The 27,930-nt window shown below is 36.4% G+C and overlaps 1 protein-coding gene across 3 annotated transcripts in view; it reads right to left on the bottom strand.

The window, feature by feature from the left end:
* DOCK1 (dedicator of cytokinesis 1) overlaps window positions 1-27,930 on the bottom strand; it is a 455,801-nt gene that overhangs the window by 191,923 nt on the left and 235,948 nt on the right. For all 3 annotated transcript variants that reach the window (XM_083364099.1, XM_083364098.1, XM_083364097.1), the window contains one exon: window positions 10,821-10,922. In XM_083364099.1, the coding sequence (XP_083220225.1) occupies window positions 10,821-10,922 (102 nt within the window). The remainder of the gene's footprint in view (window positions 1-10,820; window positions 10,923-27,930) is intronic.

The raw sequence follows: 27,930 nt of genomic DNA, 5'->3' as shown, positions 1-27,930 counted from the left end.
ATCATGCTATTTTTGTACTGAGTTGTCAATCACTCAGATTAATTATTCCTGGATTAGATAGATAGATGATAGATAGATAGATAGATAGATAGATAGATAGATAGATAGATAGATAGATAGATACTGTAGATAGACAATAAATACTAAGCACAATTAGCATAGTCAATCATTGGGAATTGAAAGGTTCAGTTCAAAACATCTGGAGAGCATGTGCAATCAAGAATATTTCATCATATTATAAATTGATTTATTTTAATTTGACATAGAGTTTTAGTGGCACAGCATGACAGCTGTTCCAAAGCTTCAACATTCAGAAAAATAAACTAAATTATTGATTTTCAGATTCCCAACATCAAAGAGTGCTTCAATAGGCCGTCATTCTTAGCAAGTATCAATGAAAATCAGTATTTTATTTATTTATTTATTTATTTATTTATTTATTTATTTATTTATTTATTTATTTTATTGGATTTGTATACCGCCCTATTCCCATAGGACTCAGTATTTTGACAGTATATCTTGTAAACTTAAAATTTGTTAAGTGGCTGTTAGTAACATACATTGCTAGTATTACAAAAAGTAAATATTTCATTTTGTGCACACACTTAACATGTATGATAAAGTCCCATTTGAACTAATGTTAGTTTTATTGTTTTCTGCATCAGGGTAAAGCTTGATCATTTTTTCAGAACAACCCTATTATTTTGCTGACTTAATTATCATGCTATTTTTCCCCAATCAGATGGATGTTTCATTATTTAATGAAACGCTTGATTTCCTTGTTTTACAATTTAATAATTGTATAGCCATAATTTTAACAGGATTTATACTCAAGTACATAGGTGCTGAATTGAAACGGTGGAAGTTATCCTTGAATATGTTATTGTTCCAGATGCATACTTTATTAAAGATCCTGTTTGTTTCAACTATTGGGTTTATGTACCTTTCCTAAATTTGGAGGCTGAATTTTCATATAATTTGAAAAGGGTGTAGCCTATATAGCACGCTTTATTAACTACAGAGCAAGAACAACATTACTGACCATCATCTACTGTCATGTTTACATATATTTAAGCAATGTACTTTACAATATACAGCCTAATATTAGAAAGAGAAACACTAATGACTCTGGCAATTCAGCAGAGAAAATTATTGAAAAAGAAGAGTTACTCCATTAGCACCAAGTCCATTTGCCACTCTGTTTCTGGACTATTATAATTAAGATTAATGGTTATAAGAGCTCATACTTAATTGCCTAAACAATACTTTTTCTGTCCTTTCTCCTCCATGTTGTTCTGGCCTCTAAGATTATAGTAGCTTATCAGTCTTATGAAAGCTGTTCAGAGGGTTGTTTTTTTTCAGATGAAGAGTAATGGGAGCACCTTTAAAGAAAGAGTAGCTAAGTGGTTTCTGGAACACTACCCTGGGATACATGAAGACTGTTTTCTGACCTCTTGCCATCTCTACCCTTTCTCCTTCCTCCCTTAACAGCTTGCAATAAGTAGTTGGATAGAGAAAATAAAACTCAAGTAGTTAAATTAAGGACATGTTATCTAGTTTATCTCACCAGTTTTCTTTCAATAGAAAGATTGTATAATATCAAGAAGAAGGAAAAAAAAAGACCTGGAATCTTCCTTGCTGAATGCGTCCAGTTTTCTATCCACTAGCCAGAGTAAGTAAGCTATATAGAACATGAGTTCTTCTTTCTTAGTGATAGTATTGGTTGGTTTATTTTACATAGGTAAATGCTACAAAAAGGCCGGAGGACGCAGGATGTGGTTGGGTGCAAGCTCTGGAAGACTGGGCCATAGATATGCCAGTGACGCATAAGCGCAGAAAGACCAAGGCAAAGACATAGCAGCAAGGCATGAGCTCGGGAAAGCCAAAGGATGGACAGTACAGAGGATTGTGAGCTCAGAAAGGCCGGGGATCTTACCAGAGCAAACTGCAACTTTCCTGGCCAGCTTCTCTGGACTTTACTTATGGGAAGCTGGCAGACAAGATCACAAATATTGATTATGTGACCGAAGGATGCTGCAGCTGTTATAAGTGCAAACCACTTGGGAAACATTCGTGTTTTGGTACTAGCAAGTGACAAGTCTGTATATGATTCTTTTCAACAGCTTCCTTCCCATGATTTACTTAACCATGGTTTACTTAGTACAGGGGTGTCAGACTCATTTTCATTGAGGGCCGCATCAGCATTGCAGTTGCCCTCAGGGGGCCGGTGGGCATGGCCTACTGGGTGGGCGTGGCTAGAGTGCGTATGGCCTACTGGGTGGGCATGGCCAGCTCTACATCGTTCGCATCAAGGGTGCCTATGGGGGCCTGGGCAGGAGTGGGACAGATCTGAGGGTCTCTGGCAGAAGGAGGGTCTCTGGGCCAGGGCCAAGGCAGAGGGAGCCGTTCCCTCACTGTTTCCAGGATGGCTTTGCAGGCCACATGAAACCATTTCGTGGGCCAGATCTGGCCCCCGGGCCTTGTGTTTGACATGTCTGACTTAGTATTTCCAATTTCCTGGTTTCCTATGGCACACAAAATGTAGTTCACTACTTTACAATTTACCATGTCATGTAAATACTGCCTAGAATGTAGACAAGTTGCAATTCCAGCAGTTTTACCCAGCATGGCTTGAGATTTCACACCTTTGTCTTAATGTGCTTGTGAACAAATTTAAAGAACTACTGTCACCTCTTTCAGCCTGACCAACCTCTTAAGATTAGCAGGCAAATTTTTTCAAGCTTTTGATAAGTACAATTATTCTAGTGGGCACAAGGGACCGGACTATTGCTGTTTCATCATTATGAGCTCAAAAATGCTCAAAGGCTAATTTAAATCTTAGATAGTAAGCATACAAATCTTTTAAATTAATTAATCCAAACCAAGACACAACTGATAAAAAGTGTTAGAAACAAGGTATTGGATTAAAAGTCTTAACTTGGAAGATAAAATATGACTTCAAAAAGAAGAAACAAAATCATAGAATAGGTAAGCTACAGTACTTTTGCAAATTCTTATCAGTTCCCATTTAATTATTTAAATAAAGTACATTTTGCTGCACATACAGTATTTAAAAATAACAAAGCAGTTTTAACATAAAGGTAAAGGTTCCCCCGCACATGCGTGCTAGTCGTTTCCGACTCTAGGGGCCGGTGCTTATTTCCATTTCAAAGCCGAAGAGCCAGCGCTTGTCCGAGGACGTCTCCGTGGTCATGTGGCCAGCATGACTAGATGCCAAAGGCACACAGAACACTGTTATCTTCCCACCGTAGTGGTCCCTATTTTTCTACTTGCATTTTTACATGCTTTCGAACTGCTAGGTTGGCAGAAGATGGGATGAGTAACAGGCGCTCACTCTGCTACGTGGCACTTTAACATAGCATCCAATTAAACATGCTTTTTCCAGAGTGGTATGGTAACAGTCAGTGCAAAACAGCAAGATTAGGAAAAGATTTGAGATTCACACAATATGTGTCAGTTTCTACTATACCATGGGTGTCAAACTCTTCACGTCACATGACATGTCGCGACATATCGCGACTCTTTTTTGCATTGCCTGCAATGGGGTGGGCGTGGCGTTGGTCTGATGAAACCGGCCCGTGGGCCGGCAGTTTGACACCTCTGTACTATGCTGTACTACATTGTATACAGTTTTTATTATTTATTTTTATAAATAATTTATAATATAACATTATATAATTATTATATTTATTTATATTTATTATTTATTTCCTTACTTACTGCATTTATATAATAAAGGCTCCTATCGGATTGGCATTAAAAGTATTATGTCACAAACTACAGTGAATAAAGAAGCTGGCTTTGAAGGATGAAAGGAATACCAGTACTAAAGCCATAAATCAGAGCAATGAAACTTGAGCCTAGGCCAACCAAGAAAGTAGTTTATAAGGAGGCTCAGAAGCAACCTCCTTTCTCTTCCCAATTCTCATGAAGACAAAAGGAAGAAAAGTAGCACATTCACACTTATAAGTGTTTGCTAATATAGCTGTTGCAATATACAGTATGTAGATTTACTTGTCTGATCAATGTCTTAGCATGGTCTACCTAATAGGGCTGACCCAAACTTTAAAGCTTTTTTGGAAGTATTTACCATCTCTTAGACTAATCCTCTTTCCTCTAGACTAGGGCTTTTCAACCTTTTCACCCATTGTACCACTTTTAGGATATGGCAACATCCGAGTACCACCAGTTGCCTAGCAAGGTGTCAAAAACCTGACCAAAAAAAAGTAAAAAAGTAAAAAAGTGATGAAGTACAGGTAGTCCTCGACTTACAACAGTTCACTTAGTGACTGTTCGAAGTTACAATGGCACTGAAAAAAGTGCCCAAGCCACAGCCAAGCAAGACGCCTGCCTGCCCGCCTGGTGGCGCTCTTCCTCCTGTCTGAGGTTTTCATTGTTGTGAGCACTTCCGTTGAGGATTGGCAGTGGGGGGTGGGGGTGGGGGTGTGTTTGGTTTTTATTCCCCCCATCTGCTGGGTAGTTGCAGCAGGTTTTGGTCACTTCACATGACCCTGGGACACTGTGACAGTCATAAATATGAATCAGTTGCCAAGCATCTGAATGTAAATCACAAGACCCTGGAGATGCTGCAACATTCCAGCTGATCGGCGCTTCTTCTGGACTCAGCAGAAGCGCCAGGATCAGCGCTGAGCTCCAGCTGGAGCCTGGCACTGATCCTGCCGCTTCCGCTGAGCCCTGACAGCCCTGCAGCTCCAGCCATCTCTCGCTCAGGATTGTGCAGTGCTGCCACTGGTTCAGCTCATTCCTCTCCCCTGCTACCACTTTTCTAGGATGATCGCGTACCACCTGCCAGGTGCCAATGTACCACAGATGGTACCTGTACCACTGGTTGAAATGCCCTGCTCTAGACCAGGTGTCAAACTGCTGGCTCGTGGGCCGGTTTCATCATGCCAAAGCTGCACCCACACCATTGCCGGCAATGCAAAAAGAGTCACGATACGTCGCGACATATCACGTGACATGGCGACTTTGACACCTGTGCTCTAGACATTTGAAGCAAAAGGGACAAGGTTTAACTACAGAAGTAATTATCTGGACTTTGGCTTATTCAGGTTCTCACATCTTTAACCCTAAGAGTTAAACATGCATTATGTATTAATTGTGCTATTTGTATTATAGTAATTGTGAATGGTTTTCTCAAAAAGTAGCAGGATAGAAATATAGACTATATAAGGGAAGAAATAGACACAAGCAAACATTAGGGTGAAATACGTTTTCTCCCACCATCAAATTCCAGTATTCTGTTTAGATGCTTCCTGCACTTCCTTATAGATCACAGGTGTCAAACTCGCTGCATCAGTTGACATATTGCAACATATTGCAACGTATCACAACTTTTTTTGCATTGCCAGAGCTGGGGTGGGCGCGGCCTCTGCATGACACAACCGACCTGTGGGCCAGAAGTTTGACACCCCTGTTATAGATAATTTTATCCACTGCTTTCCTTCTAGTGGAGAAACGTACAACCAAACAACCAAATTGTTCTCAGAGTGCTGTCTCTTTAAAAGGTAATAACAACAGTAGCTTGAATTTTATTTTTTATTTTTTTTACTAAAAACATTTAGTCATTCCCCGGGGAACATGGATTTCTCAGCAAACTGGCAGGTACTCAAACTCAAATAAATAAAATTTTATATTTTATTTATCTTCTTGTCCCATAAATAATTTCCACTCTTAAAACAGCTGTGCAGACAGTAACAAACATGCACATAGATGTGATCATCCTGAGATGAGAAAAAAAAACACAAAATGAGACATCTAAATCTGTTGCTGAAAGAAAGGACTCAGAATCAGTAATAAGGCAGACCTCACTGTCTTCTCTGCTTGTGGAGTCTCAGAACTGCATCCTAATGAAGTAGAATAATGTGGTCTGCAGACTGGTGCCAGTCCACGAATTGTTTGTTACTGGTTTGCAACAAGATAAGCCCAGAATTTGAGAATAAGGGTTTAGATAACTTTCTAGCAATTTGACTGTCCTGATACCCAAGCACATGATGAGCAGACTTGTCTTACTCAACAAGACATAAACTGGTTCAGATGTTGTGGAACTTGCATGGTGATCATATGTAGCACAAGCTGCATTTTACAATCTGTGATATTTTAAGGGTGAGTTTGTCAGCTGCAACCCAAAAATGTATCAACATCTGAGAAAATGTAAGCATTTATTTTTGTAACTTGTTATTCTTACAATCATTTTAATTTTTAATCAAGCCTGTTTTTAATTTATAGTTTAACATAATTAGCTAAATTAAGGCAGTAACATGTATATTATTTATTTTTATCCCTAATTTCTTCCATCAAAAGATGATTTAAATTTAATTATAACTTTACAGGATAAATTTTTGGAACTGCTATAGCATCACATCCTGTATTTTGGATAAAAGTTAGAAATGAATACCCTTGGGATTTCTGAAATTGATTTAAAACATCTTCTTGTCAACATAACTTTGTAAGATTGGTTTCTCTGCTCTGAGTGTTACTAAAACAAAACACAGAAACAGTTTAAATATACTGTATATTATCCTCTATAAGCAGCGCTGTCATCAATCCAATCTAGATTAGATAAATTTACAAGCAAGAAGCAAACTAACTTGTCGCATTAGTAATTTTAAATGTAAATATATGTAGTGTTGGTTCAAAATTTATATAAAGGTAAAGGAGTCCCTGCGATTTTACTCAGCTAGTCATTGAACATTGTAGGGATGGTGCTCATCTCCATTTCAAGGCCATTGAGCCAGCACTCTCTGAAGACATTTCCATGGTCATGTGACCAGCAGGACATCACTTTTACCTTCCCTCAGAAGTGATATCTATTTATCTATTCGCATTTGCATGCTGGTAGGTTGGCAGGAACTGAGGCAATGATGGGAGCTCACCCCTTTGCGTGGCACTTGGGTCTCGAACCTGGGCTGCCAGCTTTCCAGCTGACAAGCCCAGCATCTTAAACACTGAGCCACCGCCCCACCCCTCAAAGTTTATATCTAGGCATAGGGTTGTTGTGGGGAAAAACAGAGGAGAAAGGAATAATGGATATGTTTGCTGCCTTGGGTTTTTTATTAAAATAAAAAGGTGAGGTAAAAATATCTTTAAAAATGATTCTGTGGGACAGGATATGAGGCAGGATTTTACATGAGTATACTGTGCTATTCACTTGTAATCAAAGCTACTCTAATTGGCTGCACTTAGGGAGAAAGTGACAGCATCTTACATTTTAAGTCTACTGAATGCCATGGAATATAGTACTGACACAACTTCTGCAATAGTGTAACTCTGCATACTCTATGCTTTGTCTGTAAGCTACATTGGCTTTTCAGGAAACTTGGATTTCTAATCTAGACCTGACCACTGCTTTCTGTTTTCACTACCAGTATGAAACATTTTTTATCCCACACAGTCTAAATAATAGCTACAGCTTTCACTTTACCTTAGACTATTAGTAATTTAGATCAGTGGCCCCAAACCTTTTGGGCACCAGGGACCAGTTCCATGGAGAGAAATTTTTCCGCAGACTGGAGTGGGTGTCATTTTATGTGCTGCCTGCATCCCACAAATGGTGCTCCACTTGTTTGCACAGCCCAGTTTCTGGCATCCCACGGACCAAAGATGGTCCATGGACTGGGGGTTGGGGACCCCTGATTTAGATTATGTTTCTGTTGCTATTTAATAAAGATTTGCTCTGGCTCAGGAAAAAATCCACACAATTACACACACACACACACACACACACACACACACACCTCTCCATCTTCAACTGTTGATATAAACAGGCAACAAAAGTTAATTCTACTTTCATCAATTTTATAAAAGAGAACTTTGGGTTTTAAGAATATAGAAAATTTTAAACTGTATTTCCCAAGATGAAAGGACTAGACAGTATTATTTAATAAAGTCACAACAAAAATATAATTTTAAAACAATCAGGAATGAATATATACTACTGAATTTTCTAGGTACGACATACTAAATATGTGGGTGAATAAAAAAGAATTTTCTTATTAATGGACCAGAAGGCAAAACTTAAATAGAGGTCATAATGTTGGAAAATCGCTGGCAGAAATTTCAAGTTCTAGTTTTGCATCCAGCATTCTCCCAGTCAATTCCCTGTATCCATATCAGAGCAAGCATATATAGACATTCAGTTCAGCTAGCAAAAATAGGTAAAGGTTCCCCCGCACATGTGTGCTAGTCGTTTCCGACTCTAGGGGCCGGTGCTCATCTCCGTTTCAAAGCGGAAGAGCCAGCGCTTGTCCGAGGACGTCTCCGTGGTCATGGGGCCGGCATGACTGGACGCCAAAGGCGCACGGAATGCTGTTACCTTCCCACCGTAGTGGTCCCTATTTTTCTACTTGCATTTTTACGTGCTTTCGAACTGCTAGGTTGGCAGAAGCTGGGACGAGTAACAGGCGCTCACTCTGTTACGCGGCACTCGGGATTCGACCCGCCAAACTGCCAACCTTCTGATCGACAAGCTCAGTGTCCTAACCCACTGAGCCACCGCGTCCCTTCCAAAAAATAGCTTGATGCTTATTAAACATAAGCAAAATTAACAGGTAAAATGAGAGAGAGAGAGAGAGAGAGAGAGATGGGTTAAAAGGAAGACACAGTATAGAAGAAGTTAATAAACTTGAAATCTTTAGACTCACTGCAAACAATACTGTATGTAATTGAAATGAACATTCCAAAGGGTCTTTGCTTATTCCAGTTTCAAGCCTTTAATGTAAATAACAGCAGTAGAACTGAAATGGAAAGTAGGGCCAGCACCCCCCACACACACTGTAAAAATGGAGGCACCGTAAATTGGGTGGGTGGTGATGATGTATCTCACCCTTGAAACTTGGGCAGATGTATGAGAGAAGATAGTGCTTCAGAAAGCTTGGTTCCAAACTTACACCAATATCTTAAGAAATACTTTTTATGTGCCTTGTGTATTGGTGCAATGTAATTAGCTTCTATAAACATTCTCAGTGCCACAATTTACAAGACTTGATGTATTTACATTGTTTTTATGGTAAACTGAAGCAACATATTCTTTTTCCAGATAAACCTGCACTTGTCAGGCAGTAGTAAACATTTGCTTCATTGTGGCATACAAGTTTCACGCATTTTAAACATTAACATTAAAAATAAAAATGGCATCAGTTGCAAAAAAAATAACTGCTTTAGTTCTTTGCTCTGAAACTCTACCTTGGCAAAAAGCTTGACTGGTATAACATTTAAAGTAAACACATATAATGTTTCACATATATTCTGAAAACTACTGCAACTATCTTTTTAGAAGACTGTAAGACAGTCCATTAATTTTCAGGCTCAGTAAATGCGGATTTACACCAACCAATCCGAGCTGTAAAAAAGGCAGCAAATTGATATAGAAAAATCATACTTTGCTGCCATTCTATTGTTTGTATTTTTGCAGCTCTGATCCTAACATTGCTACTTGGAAGCAAAACATAAAGATGAAACAAATCAGTTTCATAAACCTCACAATTGCAATTTGATTTGTGATCAGATTTAATGAATTTTTCCATTTTTATGTCTTTTTGCTGTGTTTTTAAAAAATTTCTTTATGGGTTAAATATGAGGTGTTTGTTTGTGTAATTGGTCTAGTAATCACTACCATCTGAATCATACGATGATACTAAAATAGTTCTGACCTACCGTGGTTAAATTACTAAACCGAGAAGTGACAAAAATGACAAAAAACTTTAAGCTCCGCTCCTTTCCTTTCCTTTCCTTTCCTTTCCTTTCCTTTCCTTTCCTTTCCTTTCCTTTCCTTTCCTTTCCTTTCCTTTCCTTTCCTTTCCTTTCCTTTCCTTTCCTTTCCTTTCCTTTCCCTCTCCTCCACAGAGCAGGCAACCACTATGGCCAAACTGAGATGAATGTCATTAAATGAGCCAACCACTTATTTCCAAGCAAATTTCTAATTGGAGCCACTAAATTGAAAAATCTGTTTTTTCTTCTTTGCCTCTATCCGCAGTCAGATTTTTTTCTCATACTGTCTGAAATGCTGTATCACAGAATCTAACTTCCCTAGCAACAAAATCTGTATCTAGCACCATAGTATGGACGTCATGTTATCTGCTAATGAATAGATCTCAGCTAATACATTTGGGTCTGTCTTTGCCACAGGGCCACAATACAGCCAGGTCATTAGAGATATCCGCCCTTGACTATTAATTCCATTCTATCATACCCTAATTAAGTAATGCTACATAAACAGAAATATAGATTAGAAAGAATCTTGAGGAGCTTGATATATTGTGCCTATTAATAATCAAATATACCTTTAAATCTATGCATGTTTAATAATACTGATTAGGGTGGCTACTACATCAATAATCTAAGAGTTGCTTGAACAAATTAAATGATTTTAGAAACCTAGTATATACGTCAAGATAGAACTTATATACAATAAACCTGTTAGTGGAATAAAATAAAGCTCCAGTACAGTACCATATATCGTAAATGATAAGTTTGTGGGTGGAATTCAAATGTAAAAATTATTAATGACATAACATAAAATGTTACATATTTGACTCCAGCCTAAAACCTGATTCAGTAGGCTTCGAAAATTTTGATTTTCCTTAACAATCATCATTTAATGTAAGAATAATGACACAATTTTTTTTGTTTTGGAAGACAAACAACAATGTATATCACTGATTTTCATGTCTGGTCATAAGTTTATCAGAAAAAGTTTTTTCAACTTTATAATTATTTATCATATAATATTTTTTAAAAAAATAGTATAAAAATGGCACAATGTTTCAGGTTAAACTTACAACAACATCAGTTCTCATCTTCCCCAAAGTCTTGATTAAGTGAGCATAATGATAATCTTCCATTTGTCTTAAAATAGCTGTCATGCTTGCAACAAAATTTCCCTGAAAATAAAGAGAAAAAAAACCAAAGATGTCACACAATATGCAGGTTATCAGCAATTCTGGACAAATCTCAAGCTAAAGAACATTTCTTTCAAAAAAGAATAATTAATAAAAATATGAATTTACTGCTGTTACTTCTAAAGTCCCTATAATTTCTGAGCACTATATTGTTCTACATATGTTTTGTAAAACCTTTGGCTCTTAGTATTGTTTAATAATTGCTGAAATACATTTTTATTTCTATAAAATACTATTAATTATGGGGGTTACCTTATCATATTTTTTAATGAGTGGATTGGATCAGAAAAAGGGAGTCCATATCTTGTGCCATGAAGACATGAATCCTAAATTCATGTATTATTTTGGCACTTTGTGCATGTGTCTGTGTACATATCTATATTTATACAGGGAACAGATACAATATACATAGAGAGGAAATGCATCCTATGCATTACTGGTAGTCGTTTATACAACTGTCCATTTGGTTCCTGATCGATGCAAATTAAGGTTTCCCGGTCCAGTCGTATCTGATTCTAGGGGGTGGTGCTCATTTTTGTTTCTTAGTCAGCATTGGCTAAAGACATTTCCATGCTCATGTGGCCAGCATGACTATACACTGAGGAACACGGGATGCTGTTAGCTTCCCTGTCAAGTGGTACCTATTTATCTACTCGCATCTGCATGCTTTCAAACTGTTAGGTGGGCAGGAGCTGAGGCAGGTAATGGGATCACCCTGTTGCATAGCACTTGGTTCTCGAACCTGGGCTGTCGACTTTCCAGCCAAAAAGTCCAGTGTCTTAACCACTGGGGCATCGTGTCCTTCTCATTTAACTAATTATATGAATTTTTACAGGAAGGCCTGGAGGAATGTTGTCCCTGGGGTCACGATGGGTCGAACACGACTTTGCAACTAACAACAACAAACAACATTATTTTTTATTTTATTTTATTTTGTGTTTTCAAGCCAGTTTTCCTGGACAGGTTTTGCCAGTTTTCTTGGCAAGGTTTTTTTTTAAGTGATTTGCTATTGCCTTCTTCCTAGAGATGAGAGGAAGTGACCGTCCCAAGGCGACTCTTCTAGCTTCATGTCTAAGGTGGGACTCGAATTCATGGTGTCCTGATTTTGGGTCTGATGCCTTAACTATCAGATAAAACTTGATCTCAGTTGTATTAAATACTGTATTGTATAATATTTTTAAATTTCTTTTAACTGCCGCTACAACATGTAACTGGAAAATTGCACTGCATTTTGCATAAAGATCTTATGTATATCTAGCACATCTTATGTAGATATTAGGACTATGCAGCACTCCAATAGTGCTTCAGCATGTGGAATATGAATGTAACTTAAAACAGCTACATCCGCTTGTAAAACATGTACACCCCTAATAAGTAAATTGAAATAATACATTATTTTGCATACATTTATACAGATGTTCATAAAAATGTTTAAATACACAACTACTGTCATTAAGTCCTAACTAAACTATAGGCAAAATAAGGAATTGAAAGCCCCTTGCTTCTTCTTTTACAGCAGTCATTTTCTAGACAAAATAATGAAAACATGGAGGGAGACAAGACTACTTACACTGAAATTAGATACTGTAAGGGACAAATTTTCTAAATCAGATAAACTTATTCAAACATTTACCAGCACCTGTGGCATCTTCTAAAATATTCATTTATGTTGTAATCTCACGGCAATTTACTGTTTGACTATTTGCTCCAAGATATTTTAAAAAAAATCTTAGCCTCAAAAACCTTACATGCATTTTGATTCTGATTAATAGCATTAGTAATTAATTTTCTAGTTAATGTTTTAGAATGTGGTCCTCAGGTTATGGCCATTTGTTCCGTGACTATTGAAAGTTATGATAGCATTGAATGGGAGGGGGTGGATTTATAATCGTACTTGATGTTGTGTCTGTTACAGTGTCCCTGTGGTCACATGCAATTCAAGTGTTTGGCAGCCAGCTATCAATTACAAAAGTTGCAATGCTCTGCATTCATATTATTGCCATTTGTGATCTTCCTTCCCATGAGTAAAGTCAATGGGGAGGACCCAGCAGAAAGTTATAAGTCACCCCCAATGCTTTTTTATCCATCTGTGATCTTTAGTACCTACCTGCCCATTGAGCAACTAGCCAGAGCACCCACCCTCCACAGTACCCATCCATAACACCTGTCTGCTGGCCTATACTCCACAGCACTCACTTGTGGCACTTGCCTGCCCACTCACAGCTATCACCTGCCAGCCTGGTTGCCTGAGATTCCTCTTCCCATGCCATGGTCATGTGAGGTCCTCACGTAACAACCTGCACAGTCCTGAGTTTATGGTGGCAACTGCGAGTGATAGGATTGGTTTTTATGACATCATGTACCAATGGATATTCTGATACAATTAACATTGTACCAAGAACTACCTATAAAACAGCACACACACACCCAACCTTTTGGACACCAGGGACTGGTTCCATGGGAAGAGATTTTTCCATGGACTGGAGAGGGTGTGATTTCATGTTCTGCATGCAGCCCACAGATGGGGCTTCGCTTGTTTGCACAGCCCACTTTCTGGAATACCACAGCCTGGTGTTGATCCATGGACCAAGGGTGGGGACCCCTGCTATAGAATATACTCATTCAATAGGAATTTTAAATAATAATGAAAAAGGAACACATACAATAACTTAATATGGGTCCTGAGGGAAAACATCAACTTAAGTTTATGAATGTGAGCTAAGACTTCATGGATTTATACACAACTTCTAAATCAATACTTTAAGGAAAAATACTTAAGAAGATATCTCCCTTGTATATTTCTGACTTATTTCCTCTTCAAATAGTTAATTACTTAAGATTAGTGTTTGTGCAGATGAATCCACTTATTTTTCCAATACCTTCAGTTTTTATCAAGGGATCCTAATCCTCTCTTTGTAATTGTACAGAATTTCTTTATATGAATTACTAGGATTATGTAGATCAGTAAATGAAGAAAATTAATCATTGCATGAATTGAAGACTACATAAAATCATTTCATGAATTATCATGATGAGAGTTTCTTTAGCATTATATTTTCATGCAAAGCGTTTTAAAAAACTCTGAAATATGAAACGGCCAAAAGAGGAATAGCATGTAAACTGAACTCAAATAAGTTTATTATTAACTTTATCCTCTATAATGCATATTTGGATGGTATGAAATTGAAGAAGGCTGATATACTTACTGAACAAAGAAAGAATTAAAAAAAATCTGTGGGGTTTATTTTCATTTTTAAGAATATCGATTTTTTAAAAAAGACAAATATAGGCAAAATGCGAAAATACTCTTAAAAATCAAAGAGAATAATCATGAAATGTAAAAAAAAAAATCCCCCAAAATAAAATAAAATAAAAAGTACTCTAGTATAAGAAAGTACTATACTATAATCAATACATAATATTATTGCAAAATGATGCATAATATACATTTAATTAGTGGAAAATATGCATGTTACACATTTCCAACAGCCATTCCTTAACATTTGGAATAATACCTTTTTCCAATTCTTCATTATTTTTAGTCATCTTTTTCCCCCTCCCCCAATTCTTTCTTGATACAACCATAATTGTTGATAAACAGTGAGATTGAAAAGTTCACATTTTAATTCAACATCACATTAACATTGTTAATATTTAAAGAATTTCCCATAAATCTGTTTATATGCATTAAAATAATATTTCAGAAATGTACCAAATGATTACAGGATCATATCAATGACCTTCAGGTTTTTTTTCAGTACCTAAATGATGTCTGTCCTTTCAAATACATATTTATAGTAGTCCAATACACTTTAAATACATTGTTTTCATAAAACAACTTTATTCTCAAATCAATTGATAGCATTTTTAATACTTTAAAGAAATGAAACTATTGATGGAGTATTACTGTAATTTCCACTTTTTGAATCCATGTTTATAATGTCTACTTTAAAACTATTATTAAACTTCTGCTAAAGATATGTTGTTTTTCATTTCTGTCATGAACACTATCAGTAGAGTTTAATTCTTAATACATATGCACAGCATTATATTGTTAAAAGTTAATTAGTCATATGATTTGATCTTGGTCTGGCCATTGAAGTGTCAAGGTTCTGATTGATGAACCCAACAATGTAAACATAGCTGAGACAATTAAATCACTAATGCAAAACTTTATTGAGTCAACCATTTTGGCACTGATGAAAGTGAAAACCAGCTCTGAGATTTTTGCGCCTATTTGCTATATTAAAAGAATAGAAACCTTCCTCCCCTCTTTGTTCAGGTCACATTGCCCAATTGCAAGTTAGGCAGTTCTTATGAGAGAATCCAAATCTTCAATAAATGTATCTCCACGTGTCCTTGCTTCTCACAAAGTAGCTGGCAGGTGCTAATTGCTCACACTCCAATTTCCCCCCTTCCCCCAAGCTGTTGGCAAGGTATGAAGCAATTATGTATGGACCAGCATGGTCACTTTGCGAGGCTGACATTAATTTTATAAATCATTTATTACCATTTATTAAATGTATATGCCACTCATCTCATTATCAAGCAACTTAGCATTGTATATAAACTAATGCCCTTTGTGAAAGTATCCTGAGAGTATAATCTTACATCATTTGCTTTCCAGTATACGGATAGCCCTCAAGTTAGAACAGTAATTTGGATCAGAATTTCCATCATTAAACAATGTGGTCAAAAAGCACATCACATAACTGCAATGGCAATCCTGGCCATCATAATCCCAGGCCAAGCATTTTGTTAAACAGGAAGAGGTGGGAGTCCAGAGAAGCAGACTGGTGGGTGACAGTTGTAGGTGAAAGCACAGGATGGGATGTGTGTGGTGGAGAGGCACTGCAGAGCATGAACAGGTGTAGAGGTGGTAAAGGGTAGGTGTGCTGTGGATGAAAAAGCAGTGGGAACAAGAGTGACTTCCAGCCAGCTTCCCAATTAATTTTGCTTGTGAGAGACCAATAGGTAATGTCAGAAATTGTGATCACATGCCTGCAGGAATGTTGTGATGGATGTGGGCCGCCAGTTTGACACCCCTGCTTTAGAAGTCTTTATTATTTTAATGCTTTTAATGCTATAAGCTGCCCAGAGTCATTTACAAAATGGAGGGAGGCAAATACATTTAATCAACAAATAAATCCAGTAGTTGATTTCTAATGAAATGGCATGGCACCATAGAATAAGCCTTTTCTTCATGGTTGTGTCAGTTGTGGACTATTTATGCTCTGAATACTATTACGCTTTTGCTATCATTCAATGTTGATACAGTATGTGTAGTATGTCAGGTTGCTCAGACACAAATATACAAAGAAACAGCAGAAAAGCTTTTAAGAAAAAATAAAATAATTTTAACCATAATTCTCCATCTTGCAGCCTCAAAAACTCAAGAGATAAACATCATAAACAGTAGAGAGAAAACTAAATACATTGATCTTGCCCTAGACAAGTTCCAGAAATAAAGTGTAGCCCTCACAGTGAAGAAAAATCAGAGGCATTCTTGTTTTGCCTTTGGATGGTTCCCAAAGGTTTTCATGTTAGATATCACACCAGTTAAAACTGATACCTACAACCTTTAAATTAACAATCAACAATATCAATAACATGAATTATGGTTCTTTTTTTTCATTGCTGATTTAATCCACACATTTCATTTAACCACTGTATGTCTTTGCTTTGGCTTAGCATGATTTGTGAACCCAGCCACCGTGATATGTAAACCATGGTTGATGGATAGATGGATCAACATTTTTGCAGTTGGAAGGATACACTTTTTAAAGTTATTATGTTATTGACTGATGAAGTGGTTTAGACAGTTACATTAAAAATGCTAATGGACTTAGATGATTAATTTTATATTTATTATATTTTCATATTACCATATCCTTACAAATAATTGAAGACAGACATGTACACCCACTGTGATGCTTGATCTTTAATGTTAACTTTTTAAAAAAAAACTCTACTATGTTTCAAATGCTAGATGGACAGCATGCAGAAAATAATATATTTCACTCTAATTTCTATATGGTGCTCAGTGAAGAATAACTGAATGGGATATTCACTCAAACATGTTTTTAAAAATAGGTTTATGCATTTAGGAATGTATGTTCCATGTGCAGAAAATAAATTCTGAATTTTATTTTTTATTAAATATTTTAACTACAATAGTAAAAGCAAATACAAATTAAATTCAAAAAGAAAAAGTTATAAAAAGAAAAATTGCACAGAAAAAGTAAAATAGAAAAAAGGGAAAGTAGTAGAAGAAATAAAAAGAAAAGAAGTATGTTTAGAAGGGACTTCCAAAGAATACAGAAATGTATTCCTTGCATGATATATTATTGAAATGTCAAATCACAAAAAACACAATAATACATTTTCTAATCCAGAATAAAAATCTAATTTTAATAGATCAATATTAATTATTTATACATTATTTGCTATTTATCTTGTTTTTAATTTTATTTCTATAAAAATGCTTTTAACTAGATAAACATACTGTGAAATGCTTCAATTTCAGATCAAATTAATCTTTATTCAGGGTGATAAATATTAAATTCCTAGTAGAACCAAAGATACCGGATGTCTGGGAGAGTGTCTAAGTACAGTGCAACTGCGTCTAATTTCTAGATATATTTTGCATAAAAGTCCAATATAGAAATTATGAGTGCAGTTTATAACGGTAAGTTAGTTTGCAAAGCAAAAGGTACTCTTTGCGCAATAGTAATGATCTATGAAGCTTATCTAATTTTAATTGTTACAGTACTTCCTGAAAGTCTTACAAAGGAAGCAATGTGAAGAGAGGAGGTTTTATAATTTATATATCTGAATTACATTCTATCAAAAAACCCGTTTCCAATAAATGGGAGATTCCTGGTTATAATAGAATCTTTTATGGACAGAAGTCAACATTAAAAAAAAAACAACAGAATAGTCTCAAATATTGATCTTTTCTCACCACAGAAAACTTATTAAGACTGAATTGCTCCTGCCTCTATTAAGATCTGGTTGAAAACCCAGTACATCACAGAATATAATCGAGGTAATCTTGAGATTTCAGTTATCTCAGTTGGAGTGAAAGTTATTTAGCTGCTTCATCAGCTTCTTTATCATTAAAGATGCAGGGCACATTGTTAACTATAGGATGAATTGCATATGGTGTACATTAACTATGTATTATAATATGTGGATCAATTTACTGGCTCACTTATTACTGTCTTTCTTATTGCAGGTATGTTAAACATGTGTGATTAAAAACATTTCTGAAGGACTTCTAATTTTATTTATAGATTAAAAAATAGATGAATAATCATAAAGGGAACACAGATCAATTTGCTGACTTTGCTGTGGATATATAAATGTAGCTGTACAATTACTCTTGGTATAAAATTGAAATTGATTTTTCAAAAATCATATTTCTCTTTTTCTGCATGGAACATTATGCTATATTAGGGATACAGATGAAACAGTAAAACATGCAACCAATTATACCTAAAATCTAACACAGCATTTTTCAAAACATTTTATAAAAATCAATTACTTTCTGTTGCTTAATATTTGGTTAGCTTACATTTAGTAAGTCAAACTACTATAGTGTTAAGTAGATAAGGATTGCACTAGCTAATTTCAGGTTTAATTTAAATTTAATAAAATAAATAAGAATAAATAAATATCATTCTGACAAAACAATTAAGTAAAATGACTTCTGATTATTATTATTTTAAAAAACCTATCTTCTGTCTAAAGTGTTTTAAAACACTTTTTCAAGCTTTTTAACAATCCTTCAGACATTTTCTAAACAGCTAACAAACTGTACAAGCACCTCAAGCAAACTGTGAAGCAGCGATATTCAGTTACCAATAATGCACGATTTTTAATGTCCAAAAATATGATTTTATAGAAGTTTAGAACTGCAGCAAACCATGAGTACTTGTTTCTTATTAACACCCCTTTATAATTTTGCTGGTCCTATAACCCTGGAATTAGATATATAATGTGACGGGGTAATGTGATATATATTGGGTGGTACGTGAGCATGAAAGAAAATGCAGGGGAAAAAAAATGAGCAGGCAATCTGAAACTGCCTAATGATCCTGAAGGGAGAAATAGTTGTTTTTCCCTTGGATTGAAGGGATACTATATGGGTGCAATAAATGCCATTTCTGTGGCAGATGGCATTAATTGGGAGGTAGAGAAACAGAAACCACCACTGCTAATTTACAAAACACAACTAGGAAAGTTGTTTAAAGTCTTCTGGGAGATGGAGAGGAAGTTGGAACCAAACAATAGTCAATCTCAAGGTTTAAATGTTTGTGTATTTGTGTCACAGAATGTGAACTACATACATCACCAGTACTAATACAAAAAGGAAGCTTGAATGAATAATTTATAGTGACATTGATGTATACTGCATTTTCTTCATAAACAAAAACATCCAATATATGATATGTCATTGTTTCCATAATTTCAGTAAATTCAAATAAAAAGATAACTCGAGCCAGTTATATGAATACCGGTACTTATTTAAAAAGCCAAGGCTGATTTGGGTCACCCTGACCTATAGATACCTAAAAGCTATGACACTATTTCAGTAAACATTCAGTATTTTATTATTCATTTATTTACTTGTATCATGCCATTTATTATTTTTACAAATAACTAAAGGTGGTGAACATATTCAACACACCTTCCTCCTCCTATTTTCCCCACAACAACCCTGTGCAGTGAGTTGGGCCAAGAGAGAATGAATAGCCCAAAGTTACCCAACTGGTTTTCAAAGCTACGGCAGGACTTGAAGTCACTGTCTCTTGCTTTCTATACAGATTCTGCCTGCTCAAAATAAATTTTGGATAAAAAAAATAAACATGTAATTTATGCCTATCAATCAGAAAAGAGTGTAAAACATCTCTAAACTTGTTTGTGTATATGGATGTAATTGTACATTACATACACCTTTCGGCATTCAAGGTGCATACTGTAGGGATATGACAAATAGAAAATCACATCTTTCACTGGCGATATAAAGCAACATTTCAAAGTTATAACACAAGGCAGATTATACATTAAACATTACTATAGATTTACAATGATCCTTTGATGAGCAATAAACTCTTGACAGTGGAGTCATCTTATTGTTTTGATGTAGTTTCTTAATATACAAAAATTATAAACAATTTCAGAATAATTATGTCACAGTTGGAATTCAATTCTTTAGGAATATATCAATATCTCTATCTTATCTTTTTTCAAATATATATACAGTTACAATAAATTTTAAGTTAGGATTAGCATATCTATCATGAATTGCAATGAAATTAGAATCTCTCTCTCTAGAAAATATAACAGCATAGAATTACATACCAATACAATAATTTTACAATTGATAACATGCAAATCTAATTTTGCTATTGACATTTTTCTAACAGATACTAAGAGAACATCATTTATAATGTTATTAGCAAAGCATTTTCAATTTATTACATAAAACAACACAAAATAAGAAGTGAGTTAGTTTGACCACAGAAGCAAAACAAAATATTGAAAAACTGAACTGAGATGGTACCATAATACAGAAATAAAAGATGTAGCATTTTTCAATTTCTATACATACATACAGTACTCCACTTGCATGATTATGCTACATAAAGCAGCTGAAAGCTGATTCAGAACCAGTATGGTGCTGTGTTGTGAATCATACTGGATTTCAATAATTAATTAAGAATTAATTATCTGTAGGAAGCGTGCTTCTATTTGTTGCTTGCTAGATGGAATCTAGCAAATAGTGATGTTGTAGGCTAGCTTCTTTAGCCACCAATCCAGATTTTAAAGTAGAGACAAGTAAATTCATCCTACATATCTAGACCCAACAATGACCTCAACAATTTCCCCAGAAATGCAGCAATAACAGCACCAAGATTAAAGTTAATATCATGGAATCGTACAGTTGGAAAGGACCTCAGAGCACATTTAGTCTAAATGATTTCAGCCTTAAAATAATGATTTCAGCCTTTAAATAAACATGTTGCAAATCTCCAATGGCTTCATAATAAGATTTCCAAAGTCTAAGAATAATATATCTGACAAATGTGAACAGTTCTGCTGGATGTACGTCTACTTGAGAATGCAGTGGTAGTAAACAAAAATGTGTTGATGTATATGTACAAACATTTACATGCATTCCTGCAATTACACAAATAATGTCCTACTCTTAAACAGGCTGCTTCTACACATATTTTTCAGCAGGCAAGGTGCACAGAAAACTTAGCATTATCAGCTATGACAAATACAGCTACCAATTTTCTACAAATAAGTATCAGCGGGAAGTTTGTATAAAGAGAACTGTGCTTGGTATAGTATAATTTAGGTAGCAACTAGCAACGTGTATTACAACTAGCCTGAATATGCTTCTAGGTTTCATTTTATTAACAGAAACAGAAATCTTATGCTCTCATTTACATTATACACAAAGAAACACATGTAAACTCAAATCTAACACCACAAAGACAAAATATTAATCTGCATAGACAGCATTAAGCCTACAACTTTTACATTCTAAGCCTAAAAGGCCCTAGGCCAGTGTTTATGTTCTCTATATTAAGACACCACGTAAAACCACTAGAACAGCTACTTCAACTTACAGAGCTAAGTAAATATAGTTGCGTGGCGTGTGTATGCATGTGTGAACACACAACTTCAAGGTAGAGTCATTGTATAAATCAGTGCTGATAGTCAATCCTAAAGGAGCCGTACAGAAAACAATGCAGAAAACTAATTCAAAATATCAGTACCGTGAAGAGGCTGTAATATAACATTTTCCAAGATACTATGAAATCATCCAAATGGAACCAAATGCGTAAGAGATACATGCATATATACAGTATAAACGGGCACAACAAAAAGTTCTGCACTAGCGTACTGGATTTCAAAATATTTATTAAAGCATCACAGTTATATGGATGACACATCAACTGGGACTTAACAAATACATTTTTGTCAAGCAGGAATTTTGCAAGGATTGTTCTTTCACTCATACTTCCACAGAAACCTCTCAGTAAGCTTTCTATTCACTTTGAGGAAAGCATATAAATGTGGCTATAATTTACTGCCCTAACATTACTTGCTACTCTATACATACAATGATTGCATGCATTTTTATAATGAAAATGTAGGAAAGGAAAATTCAGATCATAATTTTGGAATGTATTGTAATTTACTCTTAAATTGACGCAATGGATGGTATGAAATAGGAAACAGATTTATATGCATTTAATTCTACACCAAAGGCTATGTGCTTATCCATATATACTATGACTGCATGCAAATACGAAAACTTCATACAAGCTATTCCTTAAATATTTAATATGACCAGATAAGCTGCCATAGTATCTATATAAATGACTGGAATATATTCAATATGTGTTCATCTGGATATTTACATGTATCTAGATTTTATCTACACCAACACATATTTCAATATTGCGTAACCATTTCAGGTTGAATATTTTTATGCTTTATTATAGTATAGTTAAAGTTGATTATGAGTTTTCTGTGATATTTTTTAAAAATTCTACTAAAATTCAAAATTATTAAACAGTACTTCAAGATTTTAGAATACTAATGCCAGAATTCTGAGAATCTACCATTACTTGAACATAGAATGCTGCACATATGATCATATTTATGGATCAAATAATAAAGAAAATTTAATAAATGTTTGAGCTTTTGCTTTCTTAAGCTGCTTTGAAATATGACATTATAGTCAATAAGGCTTAGAGAAAACATCTCCAAATCATCATCATCATCATCATCATCAAGAACTGGAGTGCACCTGGCCTGGACAAGCTGCATTGATACTGGTTGAAACACCTCACCAGCCTCCATCATCGCATGGCCACTCAGTTTGATGAAATGCTTCAAAATGCCACAAGTGAAGAATGGTTAACAGCTGGTCGAACATACTTAATAATGAAAGACCCTGAAAAGAGCACAGAACCAAGCAACTACCGCCCAATTACTTGTCTGCCAACAATGTTCAAACTTTTTTACAAGAACACTGGCAAATTCAGTATTCAATCATCTGATGGAAAACAATTTGTATCCAGCAGAACAAAAAGGAAATTATAAAAAATCAAGAGGAACAAAAGATCAGCTGCTCATTGACAAAATGGTACTTAAAAATGCAAAACGATGAAAAACAAATTTAAATATGGCATGGATTAATTACAAGAAAGCATTTGACTCATTACCCCACAGTTGGATTAATACGTGTTTGGAAAACTTTGGAATCAGCAAAAACATCTGTACATTTTTGAAAGCAAATATGCAAAAATGGAAAACAGTTCTAACAGCAAATGGAGAGAACACTGGTGAAATCAACATCAGACGAGGAATCTTCCAAGGGGACTCACTTTCACCACTACTGTTCAACATCACATTAATTCCATTGGCAATAATATTACAAAACACAAAACTGGGATACCACATCTCAAGCCAGCATGGCAAGATAAACCATCTGCTATACATGGATGACTTAAAACTGTATGCGAAAAGCCACACTGAACTTGAATCAATACTCAACGCAATTCAACTGTTTAGCAGCGACATCAAAATGGACTTTGGACTTGGAAAATGTGCTATATTATCCATGCAATGAGGAAAAATGGGAAAAATAGAAGGAATAGAACTGGGAAATGGAAGTATTATGCAAGCACTAGCAAAACATGATGGTTACAAATACCTAGGCATATTGGAAGCAGATAACATCTTGAATGGAAAAGTCAAAGTCAAAGAGTCAACACAAAAGGAATACATCAGAAGAGTCCACAAAATACTAAAATCAAAGCTGAATGGTGGAAATATAATTAAAGCCATTAATACATGGGCAGTCCCAGTGATACGCTACCCAGCTGGAATTATCAACTGGACATTGGCCGAATTGGAACACCTAGACCAGAAAACACGTAAACTTTTGAACATGCACCATGCTCTACATCCACGAACTGACATTGAGAGATTGTACCTGCCAAGAATAGGGGGTAGAGGGCTACTGCAAATCCACCAAACTGTAGAAGAAGAAAAATGAAGTTTGAATGACTATGTGAATCAAGGTACAGAAAAATTGCTGCAGGCTGTGAAAACAGAGAGCATTATCAAAATAACAGAAACAAAGGCAGAATATAAGGAAAACGGCTGGATGATAGATTAAATAGATGGAAAACCAAAGCTTGCATGGACAACATTTCAAAAACATTGAAGGAAAATGTGATAACAACTTGACATGGGCATGGCTTAAGATGGGAACCATCAAGAAAGAAATGGAAGGCTTAATACTGGCTGCTCAAGAACAAGCACTACAAACTAATGCCATGAAAGCAAAGATACAAAAATCTACTGACAATCCAAATTGCCAACTTTGCAATGGCAAAGCTGAAACTGTTTCACATTTCATATGTGAGTGCAGCAAAATTGCGCAAACTGATTACAAAACTAGACATGACCGAGTTGCTAAACTAATCCACTGGGCATTGTGTAAAAAATACGACTTGCCTGTGTCCGAAAAGATGTGGGAACATAGGGTGAAAAAAGTTGTCGAGAATGAGAGGGTGAAGATCCTGTGGGACTTCCGAATACAGACAGATCGTCATTTGGAACACAACACACCAGATATCACAGTTGTAGAGAATCGAAGTGTACAGTTGATTGATATCGCTGTACCAGGAGATGTCAGAGTCGAAGAAAAAGAACTGGAAAAAATTACGAAATACCACGACCTGGCCATTGAAACTGCGTGATTATGGATGAAACGCGTAACAGTGATACCCACTGTCATCGGGGCACTGGGAACTATGTCCAAAAACTTTACAAAATACATCAAGAAATTGCAGCTTCCTGCAATAACTCCAGCAAAGCTACTAAAAACTGTGCTACTTGGAACATCTTACATTTTCAGGAGATACTTAGGATGCTGGCAGCAACCCGTGTCAACAATTAATGCCAGTCAATTTGAGTGTTCAGTTGACTGAGTTTCATGTTTTATGAATAAAAGTTTTATAATAATAATAGCAGCAACAATGGTGCATTGAAGATCTGCAAGAAATATCATTTGCCTGTAAGCATGAACTGGTGGGATCATAAAATAGAGAAAGTCATAGAAAATGATAAAGTTAAACTGTTCTGGGACCAGAATTCAAACAGACAAGCACCTGAAACATAACACCCCGGACTTAACAATTGTTGATAAGAAAGACAAAGATGTCTGGATAGTAGACGTGGCAGTGCCTGGAGACAGCAGAATAGACAAGAAAGAACTGGAGAAGATAAGAAAATACAAAGACCTACAAATAGCAGGGCTTATTTTCTTATAGAACGCTCAGAACGGAGTTCCCGCACCTTTTTTTGATGGATTTTTTCAACTTTTGCACAAGCTGTGCTATTCCCTCTATTGGCTTTCAAAAGCCAATAGGAATTGCTGCTGAGCGCACCAAAAGACCCAGCTGGCAAATGTTGCACATGCAAGTTATCTGCAATGAAGGTGAGTTGGCAGGAACTTTGCACCCCTCCCTGCTGCCCAACTACACAATCTCCTAGTTGTAAGTAAGAGAGGACCAGGAGTGGGAGGTGGGGAGCAGCACTTAATTCTGCCCTGCCAGAAAAGCGGAGTCCATGTGCACTCCTGCCTCGTGCTCACCCGTGTCAGCCATGCTCTCCATGCCGCACTGCAGCATGGAGAGCCTAGCACCAAAGCACGGAAAACATGCACGTGCCTGGCTCGTGTCAGCCAGGCTGACCACAAATCAGAAGGAGAAAGGATGTTTTCTCATATTTATCTAATATTACTTTTGCATATGCTTTTTTCAATCCATTTTCTTTCTGTCATTAATTCCCCGAGAATAAGAAATGCAAATTGTAAGCTCCTCATAGCACAGTTCTATATCATTGTTAAAATACACTGAGCAATTAAGGATATACTCATTCATAATCATAAATAGACTGAATTTAACACTTTCCCCCTCACTTAGGCCAGAGGTAGGCAACCTCGGCTCTTTTATGACTCATGAACTTCAACTCCCAGAATTCCTGATGACTCAGGAATTCTGGGAGTTGAAGTCCATGAGTCATAAAAAGCCGAGGTTGCCTACCCCTGACTGTTCTCTTGTGTGTATAATTTGAACATAGCCAGACCATTTTTTATCAGCAGTTGTAAAGAAACAGAAACAAAATGTTTAACTTATGTATTAATAACAATTTCTTTGCAATTCATTATCTTGTCAGTAATGTGACTCCATCAATTAAACACTTTTTTAGAAAAAAAAGCACTGACAAATAGAAATAGAAAGACTTTGGCAAAGACAAGCAAGGGTAGTACCAATAGTAATAGGTGCCTTGGCAATCCCAAAACAACTGGAGTACCACTTGAACACCATCAGCATTGACAAATTCGCTATTAGTCAATTGCAAAAGGCGACCTTACTAGGAACTGCTTCCATCCTGTGACGATATCTGTAATACCATCAAACATCCCTATCCCAGGTCCTTGGTAAGGACTCGATAAGTAGACAAAAATGTCAAATCCAGTCTGAACATCTGGCAGACTGTGCGATGACTAATAACAACAACAACAACAACAATAATGTTGGAAGGCACCTTGGAGGTCATCTAGTCCAATCCCCTGCTCAGGCAGGAAATCCTATACCATTTCAGACAAATGGCTATACAGTGTCTTCTTAAAAACTTCCAGTGTTAGAGCATTCACCGTTTCTGGAGGCAGGTTGCTCCACTGGTTAATTGTTCTGTCAGGAAGTTTCTCTTTAGTTCTAGGTTGCTTCTCTCCTTGATTAGTTTCTATCCGTTGCTTCTTGTCCTGCCTTCAGGCGCTTTGGAGAATAGCTTGACTCCCTCTTCTTTGTGGCAGCCCCTGATATATTGGAACACTGCTATCACGTCCCTCATCCTTCTCTTTATTAAACTAGACCAGGGATGTCAAACTGCTGGCCCGCGGGCCGGATGCGTCATCCGGAAGCCGCACCCACCCCATTGCCGGCAATGGCAAAATTGTCCCGATACATTGCATAACGTCATGTGACGTCGCGAGTTTGACATGTCTGAACTAGACTTACCCAATTCCAGCAACCGTTCTTTATATGTTTTAGCCTCCAGTCCCCTAATCATCTTTGTTGCTCTTCTCTGTACTCTTTCTGGAGTCTTTTTTACATTGTGGTGACCAAAACTGGATGAAGTATTCCAAGTGTGGCCTTACTACAGCATTGTAAAGTGGTATTAATATTTCATGTGATCTTGATTCTATCCTTCTTTTAATGCAGCCTAGCACTGTGTTGGCTATTTTGGCAGCTGCAGCACACTGCTGGTTCATATCTAAGTGATTGTCCACTAGGACTCCGAGATCCCTCTCACAGTTATTACTATTGAGCAAGTTATTACCTAATACCAGACATGTCAAACTCGCGATGTCACGTGACATAGCACAATGTATCAGGACAGTTTTGCCATTGCCGGCAATGGGGTGGGCATGGCTTCTGCATGATGCGTCCAGTCCACAAGCTGGCAGTTTGACACCCCTGACCTATACTATACCTGTACAGAGCCTTGGTGGAGCAGTGGGCTAATGCCTCCTTAAGTAACACCAGCTGCCTGCAATTAGTGCAGGTTCGCATCCCACCAGGCTCAAGGTTGACTCAGCCTTCCATCCTTCCGAGGTAGGTAAAATGAGGACCCAGATTGTTGGGGGCAATTAAGCTGACTTTGTAATAATGCCGCTTGGGGTGTGTGTGTGAAAGCCCTAATAAGCAGGCATATACATAGAATGAAGGCTACTGCTAAGCTTGTAAGCCGCCCTGAGTCTTCGGAGAAGGGCGGGATATAAATGGAATTAAAATAAAATAAATAAAAATAAAATTTGGTTTTTCTTGCCTAATTATAAAATCTTACATTTTTCACCATTGAATTTCATTTTGTTAGATAGTGCTCA

The sequence above is a fragment of the Vipera ursinii genome (assembly GCF_947247035.1).
Source record: "Vipera ursinii genome assembly, chromosome: 5".
Lineage (NCBI taxonomy): Eukaryota > Metazoa > Chordata > Lepidosauria > Squamata > Viperidae > Vipera > Vipera ursinii.
This window is presented reverse-complemented; position numbering and strand designations above follow the sequence as displayed.